Source organism: Dermacentor andersoni, chromosome 7, assembly GCF_023375885.2.
Source record: "Dermacentor andersoni chromosome 7, qqDerAnde1_hic_scaffold, whole genome shotgun sequence".
NCBI classification, from domain to species: Eukaryota; Metazoa; Arthropoda; class Arachnida; order Ixodida; family Ixodidae; genus Dermacentor; species Dermacentor andersoni.
Window position 1 is genome coordinate 162673557 of NC_092820.1, and position 16520 is coordinate 162690076.

Consider the following 16520-nt stretch of genomic DNA (forward strand, 5'->3'; position numbering starts at 1 on the left):
GGGCGCTTCCTCCCCGCTTGGTTGAGCCACCATCGTCAGCTCACCCTCGCACGCTTCCATTCGCACATACAGCATGCAGCGCACGACGGCGATGTTATATAGCACCTGGGCTTCATACAGAACGTCACGGTGACGGCGACGGCGGAAATGAAGGCTGTGACACTTGCCTGTGTTTTCTTTCGGATTTTGAAGTCTATGACATTAATGTAGCGCAAGAAAAAAATATTCCAAAATATTATGTGGGTACTCCTGTGAGATATGTTGTGCAGACGATCGTGCAGGCAAATTATTAACGTGCTTTTATGATTCCCTGCTGCATTCCTTTGCTGTTTCTGCGGCGCAGTGTCTGTCATCCTGCAATTCGACCGGGCCCCGAAGCGCAACTGCCCGCCGATATCCCAACACCAGGTGCCACCCCCCGACACACGCCACAAGTTGTTTGGAGGACGCGACCTGTTTAAGAAGTACAACATCGACACGTTCACCGCCCGAATCGGACCGACGGCAGGGGATCGCGGCTACGCGGCCATCACCGGTGCGAACGCCCCTGTCACTTCACTAGGGCCACAAACCTCCCTCCCTCCAAGTAGCCCCAAAAAGGCCCTGTTGGTCCAGCGCCACCTACAGAGATAGGGCAGTGCCTGTGCACTTTGCCTTATGACGTTATGCTACTAGGCCCGAAATTTTCATTGCGAAGCGGTGACGTCAAAATCACCAGGGCTTACTCGGGAACATTTAAATTAGATTCTATTGCAGTCGGGCCAGGGAGCATGACGTCATAGATCGGACTGCGCGTTGGCTGGTCCAGTTGGGGCCTAGTTGTCTGTCATGAACGCGTTTCTTTAATGCAGAACCAATCGTAAGGTTATTGTTTCAGTGACACATTGCTACAATGACGGACGTCTCGAAGTGCATGTGATACATAATTAGCAGCCTATTCAATAATTGCTTGCTAACGTTATTATTGCTAATCGTACATGTGATAGATAATTAGTAGTCTATTCAGTAATTGATTGTTATCTTTTTAATTGCTGATCACGTTTAATTATTACATTCGGTTAATATGCTACATGTCGAGAATATTGAAGTCACTATGTGCATGTGACGCAGGTTCTTTTTAATTCTGCTGCGGGTTAGTGAGGCATGACCTCACAGCACCCTGACAAGGACAAAGTTGTTTGTTAACACTGGCACACAACAACAATTAATGCACTGAAGTTACGGGAAGCAGGTGCCGAGAGTAAGCAGGTGCCGCACCGGGAACCTTGAGGAAGAAACGGGGGGGAGACCTGGACGCTTGTCGTGAGCTCAGGCCCGTAGCCCGACCGTTCTCGTTCTGCCAACGGGTGCAGGCATCCACAGGTCTCGGGGTAGAATTAGGTGGCCTGGCGAAGTCATGAAGCGCACAGGAAGAGGTTGACAGGTTGCCCCGGTCGGATGAATCCCTGTCAGCTCGAGTCTGGAACACGACGACCCGTGTGCAGCTCCCGTGGTCCGGTGGCCGATCTTCTGTTTGCGTCGTTTCCAGGAACTCCGCCCGCCTTCCATAGCGCGCTTTGACACGCCGGTCCTGGAGATCGCCGCATTTGTCAACACCATCTAACGCGCAAGCCGTAGGCATTGTACTATGCGGCTACACACTGTGCCTTCGTGCTTCAAGGAAAGTATCCTGCCGCTCACAGACAACGCGCGCAGGCACGCACATTCGTGAACGTCACAACTGCAACAATTAGGACTCGAGAAACAACACAATGTACTCTAATAATTTATCGGTTCAAAACACAGAATTTCAACAATTATACACATATCAAAGAAACATCTGCTAAAGCGTAGCATCATACACTCTGTATATTCGATTGCATTTTCTATCGGGTGCATTTTGACCACTGTTTGTGCAGTTTACTTTATCAGCTTTCAATACATCGTCATCGTCGCGTCAAACTCCGGAAATGCGAGAACGACAAAGCATATTGTACGTGTGTTGTCCAGGCCAGTCTGGCTGGGGCATCTCCTGGTGGATCAACCGCGAGCTAATTCCCGTGCTCCACGTTGAACGCGGCAAGACGTACAAGTTTATCGTGGAAGGCGGGGACGACAACACCACGTCGACCAACTACCACCCCTTCTACATTACCGACAGCACCAAGGGCGGCGGCTCCAAGGAGATTGCATCCCTCGGCAAGCCGGTACACACGCAATCGCAGATTCACGTGTGACGCGACGCTGTAGACGTGAGAGGCTCCCCTTGCCCAGCAACTTCCTCTTCTCGCCCGACTCCCTCAGATGCGCGGCGAGCTTACATTGTGCACCATGCGGATCAAAGACAGAAAAAAGAACCATATACGGGGTGTTCTTTTATATTTAAGTATACAGAATCATTCTTAAATTGCCTGTGGCAAATATCATAATTCTGGTCCTTGAACAGTATTACTCGAAGAGGCGGACATGCACGAGAAATCGACATCCATAACCGACTAATTATATGTTTGCTAATTAAATTTCTGTTTACTCCACGGCACTTATTTGCATTTCATGAATTGCAGCCGGTGAGTTTGCAAGGCACATCCACTTGAAACAAATTCTGAGGACTGCACGGATGTAGAGATATGCGCCATCGATATTGCGGTAAAATGCGGTGTTCTTCCACTTCCTTTATTACGAAAATGCCGCTTTATGCACTGAAGCATAAAAACAATAGGGACGCCCGTGTATTTTTCGTCGCACACTTTGGGAATGAATATATCGAAGCTGGTGTCGTCCTGAAATTTCATTCCAAGTGGACACGCCTTGATAACCCGTTGGCTACAATGCGTAAGCTGCAAAATCTGCCGTAAAGAAATTTATTTAAAAGTTAATAAGTGAACTTTTCTTAATTACTCCATTATGCATTTCAGTTTCGCATGAAAGTAATGCACGTCTCTAAATTTGAGTAATGCAGGTCAAGAACTAGGTTTATGCCATCTGCCACAAGCGAGTTTTCTTTAAATTCTGTATATAGTCTAAAAAACATGCATAAACCATCGCCAATGATTGTTATTAATGTGAGCGAATGACACAAACTAACGAGCGAGAGAGAGAGAGAGAGAGAGAGAGATCTAGAGAAAGAGCGAGAGAGTGAGTGAGCGTTTTCATGTCCGAGTCCGACCACCGACCCTCGACCGACCATCGACCGTCTTATGACTGACCACGAAAACGCCCGCAAGGACCGAAAAAAGCTATTCGCTTTATAAACACCCAGCATACTTGAGCTCCCTCTTGAGCTCCTTACGTCCTTCGCTCTCTTGACGCAATCGTTGGTTTGATATGAATCGAATTTGTTGTTGCCTTTAAGAAAGTTGAACACTGGCAACTAGCTGTAGGCAGAATTTCAATTTAGGACATCGTACGTTTAATGCGATAGCAATGACACTGACGCGTTTTCACCATCGCCGTTGTCGTTGATGATGCTATACTGAGTAAAGTCGAAGCGCGACGAAAAATGAGCGGCCCGTGCGCCGCGTGTTGGTGCTCACGTGATCTGCTGCGCGCTCGAGGCGGCCGAGCCAAGAAGGCGTCGTGATGGCTTCGTGATGCGCGCAGTCTTCCAGCACGCCTGTGTGTCGAGTGATCTTAGCTTTAGGGACGCGACACTGCTGGAATTAACGTCGTTCAATCGGCGAAGTGCGTGTCTTCTCTTCTAGCAAGGTGTCTTCTCCTCTAGCAAGGTGTTTTCTCCTCTAGCAAGCAAGGTGTTCTTCTCTTCTAGCAAGCAAGGTGTCTTCTCCTCTAGCAAGGTGTCTTCTCTTCTAGCAAGGTGTCTTCTCCTCTAGCAAGGTGTCTTCTCCTCTAGCAAGGTGTCTTCTCCTCTAGTAAGGTGTCTTGTCCTCTAGCAAGGTGTCTTCTCCTCTAGCAAGGTGTCTTCTCTTCTACCAAGGTGTCTTCTCCTCTAGCAAGGTGTCTTCTCCTCTAGCAAGGTGTCTTCTCCTCTAGTAAGGTGTCTTGTCCTCTAGCAAGGTGTCTTCTCCTCTAGCAAGCAAGGTATCTTCTCTTCTAGCAAGCAAGGTGTCTTCTCTTCTAGCAAGGTGTCTTCTCCTCTAGTAAGGTGTCTTCTCCTCTAGCAAAGTGTCTTCTCCTCTAGCAAGGTGTTTTCTCCTCTAGCAAGCAAGGTGTTCTTCTCTTCTAGCAAGCAAAGTGTCTTCTCCTCTAGCAAGGTGTCTTCTCCTCTAGTAAGGTGCCTTGTCCTCTAGCAAGGTGTCTTCTCTAGCAAGGTGTCTTCTCTTCTACCAAGGTGTCTTCTCTTCTAGCAAGCAAGTTGTCTTCTCCTCTAGCAAGGTGTCTTCTCCTCTAGTAAGGTGTCTTCTCCTCTAGTAAGGTGTCTTGTCCTCTAGCAAGGTATCTTCTCCTCTAGCAAGCAAGGTATCTTCTCTTCTAGCAAGCAAGGTGTCTTCTCCTCTAGCAAGGTGTCTTCTCCTCTAGTAAGGTGCCTTGTCCTCTAGCAAGGTGTCTTCTCCTCTAGCAAGCAAGGTGTCTTCTCCTCTAGCAAGCAAGGTGTCTTCTCTTCTAGCAAGGTGTCTTCTCCTCTAGCAAGGTGTCTTCTCCTCTAGCAAGGTGTCTTCTCCTCTAGCAAGGTGTCTTTTTCTCTAGTAAGGTGTCTTGTCCTCTAGCAAGGTGTCTTCACTTCTAACAAGCAAGGTGTCTTCTCCTCTAGCAAGCAAGGTGTCTTCACTTCTAACAAGCAAGGTGTCTTCTCCTCTAGCAAGGTGTCTTCTCCTCTAGCCCTGTCGTGCGTAGTACGTGTTCTTGTATGTATGTCTTGTATCTTGTGCAGAGGCTTGGCCGAGACGGCTGGCGACTGCAAGTAACCTGTATTTCCACGCAGCTAGTGCCTGAGGTCGCGTAATCTCAAGTTTCAGAGACGCGTTGGAGGGAGAGACAGCAGAATCGTTCGCTCCGCTTCGTTTGCGCTCATCATCACGCCCGCGTTGTAAAAGCTATAGTATTCACGCTCATCGAGTGAGACCTGATCGTGCTTGCCTGTACGCGTGCCACACCTTGCTTGCTAATTTAGTTAGTAAGCGAATGTTAACAGCAGTTTATACGCCGATAAAACTAATATCTTTAATCTTTCGTACGGCTGTCTAATAATTTGTTATCGCAATCAATGATTTGCCTTTCGGGCGAAAGTGCGACTTCTTTTCTTCGTGTCTGCGTTTCAGCTTTGTAGCGGCATGTGCTTTTGAATGACAGCCAGTTCGATCCCAGGTTCGGCCCATCTCCTAGATCGTAACATGCTGCTCGCATTAGTATATGGCCCAATGTAAGCGAACGTTAAAGTAAAAAAAAATGCGAGCCAAGAAACGTGACTGAAACATCTGCAACCACAATTTTAAATACAAGTTCCTTTTTTTTTGTTCTCCCTTTCTCAGGGACATCTCCTGTTCGCTGGCGTATCCCTTGACGCTCAGGGTAATCCCGTCGTCTCCAAGGGTAAGTGGGACATTTTTGCGCCACATATATGCATTTCTTATGCGAACCCATGAATCCACGCAAGCATCCCCTTTTAAAGGGGATGTTTGCGTGTATTCATATAGTTCAATTGCAACGAAATTTTAGACCGCTTAAATTGCCATATTTTCAGATAGGGTACTTGTGGAGCAGGCCTCCATGCAAAGTTTTACGTTTGAGAAATTTGGGGTGGGAAAATATTCGTAGTTACGAATACGAATCAAATATTACACGTCTGACTATTCGTATTATTATTCAGAAAAGGAACTTACTATTCGGCGTTTTCGAATATTCAAAATCAACCAAATATTTCTTAGCAACGGACTGTTCCCCGCCTGCTTAACAGAGTACGGTAAATTATTAGCTGTGGGACAACGACAAAGATTTTCGAAACATTGGAGAAACAAAATGGGTAAGGCAATTAAGCTTTGTTTTCGGTTTTCCGGTGGAATCCTACAACACAACCTGTGATTTTTGCTTGTAGTCTCTCGTTTAGACCGATCTGTCTTCTGCTTTGAGACAATACAAGACCGCATGTGGATGTCTGGGTGGACGAATGGGTGGATGTCTCATTTTCCCTTAATTATTTCTCTCCACCTTGCGGGTTTCCGCAGAAGTATATTACGTCAATACAAGACCACGTCGGACGTCTTTCTCCGCACGCTCTGACACCGGATGGCGCAGCTAGGGCGAAGCCGTTGAATTGTGCCCGCCGTTCCTTCGCTCGCGGGATGAATAGCAGCTGCAAACAGTCGAGACGCATATGCAAAAAAAAAAAACGCGATGCATGGTAGTTACACCTATTTCCAGCTCCTGGAGTCAGTACCGGTGTTCGTAGTACACGAAAGCGCGGCCTTCGAGATCGGCTTATGTTACACGAGCGAGTCCTTTTTCATCATTTTGATTTCATCACTCAGTGTTGCCTAGCTGATTTACGGCACAACTGGAGCATAAAAAATTTCAAGTACAATATTTCTGCTCCAACGAATGCACCCAAATTTCCCCGGCATGCTGTGGGACGCGTACGGTTTAATACGCGATGCATAATGCCAGCTAAAAAATTTCGTGTCGTGTGGCCCCATTAAGCAATAGCAAAGCTGCGGTATGCGCAAAGAAATATTTTCTTTCTTTTTTAGCAATTTCAAGGAATAAACGCAGGCCACTGTGTTAGGCCACTCAACCAGGTCGCCGACGTGACCTCGGATTACATGTCGTAGGTCTCTCCTTAACCAACTTCAAGCGGGCTCACCAGATGTTGTATCCCTTGGCTCCTCACTCAAGATATGCTCCGCATCATCTACTGTGGCTGCATGTGGTGCTTGTTAGCATTCTTAAGGCTACGTCACTTGTGTATTAGTTAAATGTACCCAACATGGCGACTCTGTAGCTGTGTCATTTGCTGAGAATAGAGTCGAGGGTTAGATCCCAGTCCACTATGGCCATGTTCAGACAGCTGAACGATGCGAAAACGTTCTTGTGGCACAGACATTTCGGTGCTTGTCAAAAGACTTCTGGCGGTTATTATTATTATTATTACTTATTATATATCCCATACACTACTGCGTCGCTCATTCTTGAACGCTGGCTTCGGTACTTAATGCTACGCATTTTTTTTCATTATGTAAAAAAAAACTAAAAAAACTTGAAGTGAAAAGTGAGACGGCGCGAAGTAGCGAGATGGCACGATTTCTCGCTAGTAGCGACCATGTGACGACAACAGACAACGAAGCTAAGGAAAGCACGACCTCCGCACACGACAGGGAAGCCGATAAACTATTCGACAGAGGGCTTGTATGCGCCCGGAATTTTGCCCTGACCAATAGAAGTCTCCTCGCGGAGACGTCGACTATGGGCTGAGGCTTTCCTTGTTCGTCTCGACTGTGCAATAGGGTGGTGTCATCTTCGTTCGTCTCGTAACAAAATGAAGGTGAGACCATGGCCTCCGAGGTCGGGACGATCTCGGAGGCTACGGGTCTCCTCTTTGCTCTCTTATGTGCCATTGTCATTTTCTTAGCTAATCGCTGACAACGGAAACGGAAAATCTCTATTATCTGCGTTCCACAATTTCCGCTCTGTCATTCATATTTGAGATGGAAGCTCTCGACCTGCAGGCGTGGCCACGGGTCGCCTCTGCGAGTGGAAAGAAGACCCGAATGGCGCGAGCGACAAGGCCACCACGTGGGAGGAATACAACAAGACGCTGAAGCTGGAGTGTAAGCCAGGTCAGCCGGGACAATTCAGCTGGACCCCGGACTCAAACACGCCGAACGTCGTATACTACCAGGTATTCGGCGCCATGCGTTTCCAAAGTGTTCGCACCAAGCGCTCCTTATTCCGAGTGAACTGCGCGCGCACCTCAGCATGCCCACACGACCGTAAAGATCTGGGCGTATATACGTCATCTATAGTATACTATTCTCGCGGACATTTCCTGGCTATGAAGAAAGGGAAAGCGGGGACACCGAATTCGCGTTTAAGCGATGATTAATCGCAACTCGCTGCCTCTAATCTGACGTGTTGATATGTAACAAGTAGCTTTGCCGTCGAAAATTTCACGTCGTTGAACGCATTTGCGCTAAGGATGTGACGTTATGCTTAGCCACCACGACCTCTTGAAGGCAATTTCGGTGTTCCCTTGCATGCTGCCCCTTGAGGGGATGTACACATCTACCATACACTCGGGCACAATGGAAGGAGTGCACGGGATCGAAAGCAAAAGATCCACGCTCCAGCGCACGCGCAAGGCACCAGGACGGACAGTAACAATATCGCGTGCCCGTAGATGGCTGATGCCGTGGCGAGAGGAAGACCAAGCGTTATAACATCGGCAGTCTCCGTCCTTATTATGCTTACGGGGGGGATCCTAACGGTGCTATCCTAGCAAGACGGAAGGTAAAAAAAAATACAGAGGCCTCAATTGAATAACGCTGGCATAGAACAGGGAATGTCGCTGGGGCCAACGTTCCGGCAAGGGAACTTGGTCAGGTTTCAGCCCTTGCGAGGACGTTTGTTTGTCGAAATATTGGCTCCGGCGACATTCCTTTTTCGAACCACAGCTGTTATTCAGTAACGATGCGATTAGATATTTTCTGCCACAGTTGCGGTCACATGCCTTTTGTCGTCTTTCTGTGTCCTTGCGGACCGCGCTAACGTGTTTGTGAGTCGCAAACACGGGCGCACTTGACGCACATCATCCTAATCATCGTGCACCTCAAGCATCGCCATACACCATACACAGCTCATGCATCATAACCTGACCTTGGTGCCCGTCCTACCGATGTGTATTTTGTCCTCCTTTTCTTTTTTCTGGCGCCGTAACACTTGCATCACTGTCTGACCAGCTAGCTCAAGCAAAACCTCTACAGCAGCATCCCACTTCGTGATATTTCTATTTCTTTTTGGTAATTCCACGTTAATATGCTCACTCATTTGCTTTCGTTTCTTTACCTGTAGCACGACTCTAGAAATCGGCATAATAATTAAGGAGTTTAGCGCAAATTAATACACGGACAGGCGCCCGCTTTTTCCACAGACGTTTAAAACGAATAGCTTTCCGTGGTTCTCTCGGTCGCCGTTTCCGTAGTTGGTAGACGGACTATATTCATTAATAAAGAGAAGATGAGACATCCATCCAAACGTAGCAATTACTACAAAAGAAACCCATACGGGTTCCTCGAAAGAAAAGCCTCACAGTTGAAGGAAAATTGGTTCTGGTGCGGGACTCGGACTCGGGACCATCGCCTTGCCGGGGCAGCCGTTCTACCATCTGAGCTAACCAGGCGGCTAGCAGATGGCAAGGCGAAGTCGAGTACATCAACTGGAAGCAAATGCTAGAGTTCGACGTAATAGTTCTGTGGAAACCCGCAAGATGGAGAGAAGTAAATAAAGGGAAAATGACACATCCACCCAAACGTAGCATATACTGCAAGGAGACCCATACGGGTTCCTTGAAGAAAAAGCTGGCTTCGAGTTGTTGATAAATTCGACTTCGCCCTGCCACCTGCCAGCCGCCCGGTTGACTCAGATGGTAGAGCGGCTGCCCCGGAAAGGCGGTGGTCCCGGGTTCGAGCCCCACACCAGGACAAATTTTCAGGTCCCAGACCAGGACCAGGTTCAAGTCCCAGACCAGGACCAGAACATTCTGTCTCGTGCGGCACGTTGCAAACAGAGCGAAGTGTGGCGCGACTGCCTCGCTAATCGGCAGATCGCGAGAGGCAGCGCGTGGGTGACATGTAGGTGCAATTCACAGCAGCAGCCGCCGCAGACAGGCCTCCGCTCATGCAGCACTTTGTTTTCATATATGGTGTCGGTGGCGTCATCGGTGAACAAACGACGCGCGCCACTCTAGCGCCATGTCGTAGCTATCGTCGCCGCAGAGAAAGTCTTGCGCGGTACTATACGCTTTTCTTCTTACGCTTTCACCACACCTTCCTCCTCCGCTTTCCTCCTCGCGCTCTCTTCGGTGTCGCCGTGTCTCACGCGCGCTCCGCGTTCGCTCTTTCATCCTTTGCGGTGCTCGTTCGCTCGGTTACGAGGGCGCTGACGCCGACGCTCGCCGCAGGGGCGGAAAGCAACCCAAGGCTCGGCGTCAATGGCAGGCTGCCGTGACCGCAAAGAAACGGGAACAAACGTTGCGCCAAAAATTTTCGCAGATCGGCGGTTTCAGAAAGCTATTCGCTTACTTTGGCTATAATCATCTTCGATGTTATCTGTACAACTTCTTTTTCTTTCGTGTGCATGCGTGATGCCATGATAACGTCGGCATCGCTTTGCCACCGTGCGTGCAGTGTTTCACGCACTACTTCCTTGGCTGGAAGATATCGGTGACCAATGCTGGCGAGGAGGACAAGCCTCTCGGTGAAATCATCGAGGACGAGTCGGGCCGAGCGACCAGGCCTGTCCTTTTGTCGCCGCTGCTGCTTTTCGTCGGCTGCGTCCTCTCGCGGGTGCCCTGACACCCGCCGCCCCCTCTCTTGTTAACGCTGTTGTGGCGTTTTTTTTTTTTCTTATCTTTGTAATTTGTTTTCGTAACATTCCTGCCTTAGTTTCCGCGATATCGTTCGTGCCTGCGCACAACGCCGTACACAAGTTGCCTTCTTTGCCGTTTTAGCCAAGACAACGAGTAAATGATTCGCAAGTCTGCGACCTTTTTCTTGTTTTACCCTAAGCGTCGACTAGGATGTGCACATATGCTTGAATTGTCTCCCGTTTCAACCGTATGCTTGGAGGATTAAACAGCAAAACAATCACGCGCAAGTAGCGAGCTTTAGCGAGGATGAAAGGACGAACCACGCACCAATTCTCTCTTTATTTATGTCGATAGCTGATATAGGGACACGAAAGAAAAAAAATTATTTTAAGCTGCCTCATAGTTACTACCGTATTCCCAAGACGATCCTCGACTCGAAGCTCTTCCTTCACGCCACCACCGCTGCTGCTCTGCTGAAGAAGGCGCTACGCTTAGCGAGAATTGCCGTTGATTGATTGATTGATTGATTGATTGATTGATTGATTGATTGATTGATTGATTGATTGATTGATTGATTGATTGATTGATTGATTGAACATTTATTAGAAGGGATGGCCCGTGGCCTAAGATAGGGGTAAGGGATCAGGTGAAAGGAAGGATGCCTGCCTCCTTCGCAAAGGGCAGCAAAGCGTTAATTTTTTTCTGGAGAATTGCCGTGGAGCTGTTTAAGCGCAGTGACTACTTCTGTCGAGGAGAGGCGCTGCTATCCACTTTCTCGAATGGAACGAAAAAGATTATGGAGATTTGCAGGAACGAGAAAAAAGAAGAAATTAGAAGGGAAATTTTGTGCGATAACAGAATACTCATTTACCAAACTTGGCCTCTCGCTAACCTCGCCAACCATTCTTTCTTTTGGGGCGACTTCACTGGGATCCAGCCACAGGGATGCTTTTCTGGCAGTTTACAATTTTATTAGAGACACAAAAACAGTACCTTGCTGAATTTCTAGAATTACCCATAATTTAAATTATTTCATTTCTTTACGTTTACTAATTTTATCGGAATTCCTAACACTATTTAATTACACTTCTAAATTACAGTACTATCGTCCCACGCTCCACTGTACAAATCTAGTTTCTCTCTACTTCTAACCATACGGAAAACCGCCTGCTTCTTGGCCAATCCCCCATAGTGGGTACGCGCCACTGTCTGGGACACAACACAAGACAAGACAAGGAAGGGAAGTGCCTTGCTATTTGAGGCTCGAGCTGGTTGCCTACGAACGAAAACGTACCGGAGCAAATATTTGCAATTAGATCAGGCGTGTGTATGCTGCAGCGAAAATCCGGAGACCACTCGGCACATACTAACAGAATGCGAAGGGAGACGAGTACGTAAGGTACGACTTCCAGAAGCGCTTAGATTTAACGTAGACGGAAGTGTGAGCCGGTCAGCAGTCGAGGTAAGCAAGAGACGTTTAGAGCATTGGTAGAAAAAACGCAGGGAAGAGACTGATACGATCGGATCCATCACCGGCATAAGGCAGCGGTACAAGGTATAGAAGATTGAAGAGATTTATACAAGAATACAAGAAGGAAAAGCATTGATAGCATACCTAAGTAACTCAAGCAGGCTAGATTATGAATAGTCCCCGTTTCAAAGAGGATGCCCATAAATCATCATCATCACCATCATCATCATCATCATCATGGAGTCTAGGTGGAGTGTTGAGTGGATGCACGTATACGATACACTACAAAGAAATCCATTCTTACCGTGACAAGAGGATTGGTAAAGAAAAAAAAACGCAAAAACGAAAGACTGGTAGCGACAAAAGGACGGTACGGTGGGCATGCTGGTATACCATACTGTAACTATTGACAGCGTGCAACGGCAAGAACTACACGAGAGAGATCACGGACAGCGCTTCCCAGTGTATCTCTCTCGTGTAGTTCGTGCCGCTTCGCGCTTAGTTTAAACTTGTAACGAAGCCGCCGTAATGTTCCCCCACCATCCCGGCGAGTCGTCATGAATTTCGATCGTTCAATGACCTGGTCAAGTTCGATCGGTTAAGCAAGTTTCGAGAACGTTTGCCCCTGTTGCGTCTCAACACCACCAAGGGTGTTAATTGAACGTTTTGACACGTGTCAAACCACCGCACCTCCTATCCAGACGTCAATGTGGCGTGGACAACGACTAAAAGCGCTCACGCGACCATTGCCTGGAAACCTGAGCAAAGGATGAAAGGAAGGGAACCCCAACAACGTATTAAGAAGCGCAGGTAATTGAACGTTTTGCCACGTGTCAAACCACCGCACCTTTTATCCAGACGACAACGCAGTGTGGAAACTGACGGTTGAAGGGCGCTCCGCCATTACCAGTTAACCTGAGAAAAGGATGAAAGGGAGAGAACCCCAACCCACAACGGCTGAGATCCAAAAAAAGAAGGAAAAGAAAAGAAATGGGAAAAAGAGAAAAGCTTTGAAATCCCTGACGCCACACCGACGTACCAGAGATGGGGTTTCGACTCGTCATTAAACATAAAAAGACAAAGTAACTTCCACTTTCATTTTCTCTTCTAATAATTGACCAAATAGCTAGAACCTGGCGAAAATGATTTTTTTGTTCTATATTGTTTTTAAATACGTAGATGAGTGTTGCAGTTATTGCCCGTATGTTTACCTTTGTTTTGGTCACAGACGAAAACGTCGAAAGGAAAATTCTGTTTGTGGACAAAAAATGATCTCGTTTTAAGAGAAAGAAAACCGTCGCGCCATAAACGTGCCTACGTGAAAGCGACGGCGTGGGGAATATTCACCAGTACGCGTGGGCATGTCTTTGAGTGTCTCGGGAACCGTTTATTTACCGGCCTGTTCGTTTACTTACCGGCCCGGTAGTTGCGGAACGTTATACACGTACCGTCCTTCGAGAGGAGGACGCCTCGTGCAGCTTCTCGTCGCACTTATCTACAGCGCGTGCTCTCTCTCTCTCTCTCTCTCGTGTCGTGCCGTTCGTTCTCCAATTATTCACACTGCAGCAGCGTCGCGGCACGACGCTCTTTGTTCACTGGATCACGGTGACGTCGTTCTGACTAAAGCCGCTCCATCAGCGCGCCACCGCCGCTTTGCATATTGCATGCATATTGCATGTTTCTTGTGGACGATGCACGCGGGCGCGCCTCCGACGAATACGACGAACGCTCTCGACATAGAGAAAGAAATTCTCTCTAGCTGTCAGCTCGAGAGGCCAAGAACGCGCGCAACTGAGTCGCCTGACCACCACAGCGGCAGGTAAACGCATCCTCGAAGAACTGGGTTACCACCCTGCGGAATTCCCGATGGTCAGTACCCCGATCCATGGGTGCATTCGAGACAAGTTCGTTGTGGCCCCTGTGCTCCGAAACGTCCATCCCGTCCACAACGAGGGCAGACGCAAGGCCAGAGCAGCAGCCATCCTCAAACATATCAAGCAACACGAGATTAGAGCAAGCTTCGTCGACGCCGCGGAGTACAGTGACGGGAAGACCTTTGCCGTCGTTGTGGTCGACTCGAGCGGCAAGATTTCTAATAGCGCCTCGATTCGCACTTCAGACCCCGGAGTCGCCGAGCAAGTCGCCATTGCCCTCGCCCTGCTAGACGGTCGTGGGTCCGAAATCTATAGTGATTCGAAAACGGCAGTTAGTGCTTTTCAGAAGGGTTGCATCGCGAAGGAAGCTGTTGGTCTTCTTAGCGGCTCGAGTCCATATGCTATCACAAACCATTCAATTCACTGGTTTACCGCTCACGTAGGGTCGGTCGAGGGTGCTCCCCCCAACCTCAATGAGTCTGCTCACGAGCCTCGGCGTGACCTCACCAACCGCGCTTCCTCTGTAAGGAGCACTGACTCCCCTCCTCTCTACGGTCACAGGGACGCTCCCGCTACTCACAACGAGATTATTAAATATTTCTACATGTCCAGAAGGGTTTTTTCCACCCCCTCACCCCAAGTTGAATAGGGCGCAAGCCGTTTTGCTTAGGCTTCTACAGACCATCACATATCCGTGCCTGTCCGCTCTCCACGAGGCTTACCCCGACATGTATCGCGACGTCGCCTGCCCGTCCTGCGGCCAGACATCCACTCTACCTCACAAGCTCTGGGAGTGCGGGTCGATATACCCCAAGTTCATCAATGAGGAGCCACTCTCTCTTGCCATGGTCACTTTTCCCACCCGCTACAGCAAATTTGTACCAAACACTGAGGTCACCACCACCGGCGCCTCACATTCATTCGGCACGCATCGTCACCCGAACGATCACCACCAACAGCAAGTATCTTTAGGAGCGAACATCCAGTAGATGAATTGGACATTGTCATGCATGTACGGTCGCACAACCGCTGAGAAACTTATATTCGATTCAAGAAAACTTTCTTGCTCAGTTTTTTAGCACATTACGTTATTATTGGCTTTTCCTTTGATCTTCTCAAAATTTCCCATGAGGGTTCTTTCTTTTTCACCGCTCGGCTATCTTTCTAATATATCTTGCCCAATCTCCCATAGAGGGTACGAGCTTACTTTGCCCAATCTCCCACAGAGCGTACGAGTCTATCTTGCCCAATCTTCCATAGAGGGTACGAGCCCATCTTGCCCAATCTTCCATATAGTGTACGAGCCTATCTTGCCCAATATCCCATAGAGGGTACGAGCCTATCTTGGCCAATCTTCCATAGAGGGTACGAGCCTATCTTGCCCAATATCTCATAGAAGGCACGAGCCTACGTTGCCGAATCTTCGTTAGAGGGTACGAGCCATATTTAGAGGAAACTCACCCAACTGACAAGCGAGCGGCAACGTCACGCTGTCTCGCTGGGAACAATGTTTCGGCAGCACAGTCTGCTTCTAATGCTGCTGTTGGACGTCTGCCTAAGCGTCCGGAAAGGTAAGTGCAGTGCAGGGTAGTTATCCGAGGATTGAGCGTGCGTAACTTTGTGGCACCGGCGCGATTTCGTCTTGTTTCCACAGGCCACGTAGCCATTGGAGTTCTACACTCGCGTATATGTGATTATTTATTTTATTTGTTAATTTATTTATAACTTACTCTGGCAGTGCCTAAGCATTACAGCAGGGGAGTGGCAGTACAGGCAGAGTTTAAATATTCCGGGTGCTGATTGTGGTATGTCGGGACGCGCATGGAGCCTGCTAGGCTTTTAGGCCTATAAGCGGCCAGGCGCCAGCGTGGACCTGAGCAGTAACAGTCCAATTTCAGTTCAGTTTATTACCTTACTTGGAGAAGGAAACGGCTGGCGAGGAAGAGCAATGCGCTTCCAAGTGCGGTCCTTTTGATGCCCCTCAGCAACAGTTGGGAACGCGGTGTGCTGGCGAACACGGTACAAGACGCAAACTTCCGCTAAATTTAGCAGACACATTTTTCAACTGGCATATTGGGAAGGTGCCTCTACATTACTCAACGCGGGTTTGACGATGAAGTCGAATGCCAGCCCAGTTTGAACTGGCATCTATTAAAACCGTACAACGCTGGCGGTGTTGCTGGCGCACAGTATTAGTGCACGTTGCACATGTGAGATCTAGACTGCGTGCCCATGCCGACGAAACATTTTTATGTTTTTTTCGGATTCCGGAGCTCGTAAAGTTAGGGTCCGTCCTGCGCATGTTTACACAGAAATCACTCGAAGATACAAACGCGAGTTCAACATAAAATATATATATATATATATATATATATATATATATTTAGCGACATAAGCATGTATGTCCGCCAAGAAACTAAAAACATAAAAGTAAATATTACGAGGTAAAAAATATGAAGGTACAACGCACTTGTTGGTATCTTTGTGAAGTGAAGCTTTAGTAAAGCGGGTAATTAAATGGTTTACAATAAACGGCGATGCGTAAAATTTTGTTTACGTTCATCCTATGCAACATGCAATTCATATAATAAAAATTCACAGGGTCTATTATGTTATCCCTGAGACGAAGGCGAAAGCCCAAGTGCCGATGCATTATAGACGGAAACATGACGTTCACATCCCCCTTAATTCGTTTAGACTACTTCGCTTAGTCATCCCTCTT

At 48.1% G+C, this 16520-nt stretch overlaps 1 protein-coding gene across 1 annotated transcript in view; it reads left to right on the plus strand.

The window, feature by feature from the left end:
* Positions 1-10621, plus strand: part of LOC126533156 (protein Skeletor, isoforms B/C-like) — a 34201-nt gene extending 23580 nt beyond the window's left edge. Inside the window, exons 11-15 of the mRNA XM_072289548.1 lie at positions 344-535; positions 1990-2186; positions 5406-5466; positions 7596-7768; positions 10272-10621. Coding sequence (XP_072145649.1) covers positions 344-535; positions 1990-2186; positions 5406-5466; positions 7596-7768; positions 10272-10439 — 791 coding nt within the window. The 3' untranslated portion in view covers positions 10440-10621. The remainder of the gene's footprint in view (positions 1-343; positions 536-1989; positions 2187-5405; positions 5467-7595; positions 7769-10271) is intronic.
* The last annotated feature ends 5899 nt before the right edge of the window (positions 10622-16520 follow it).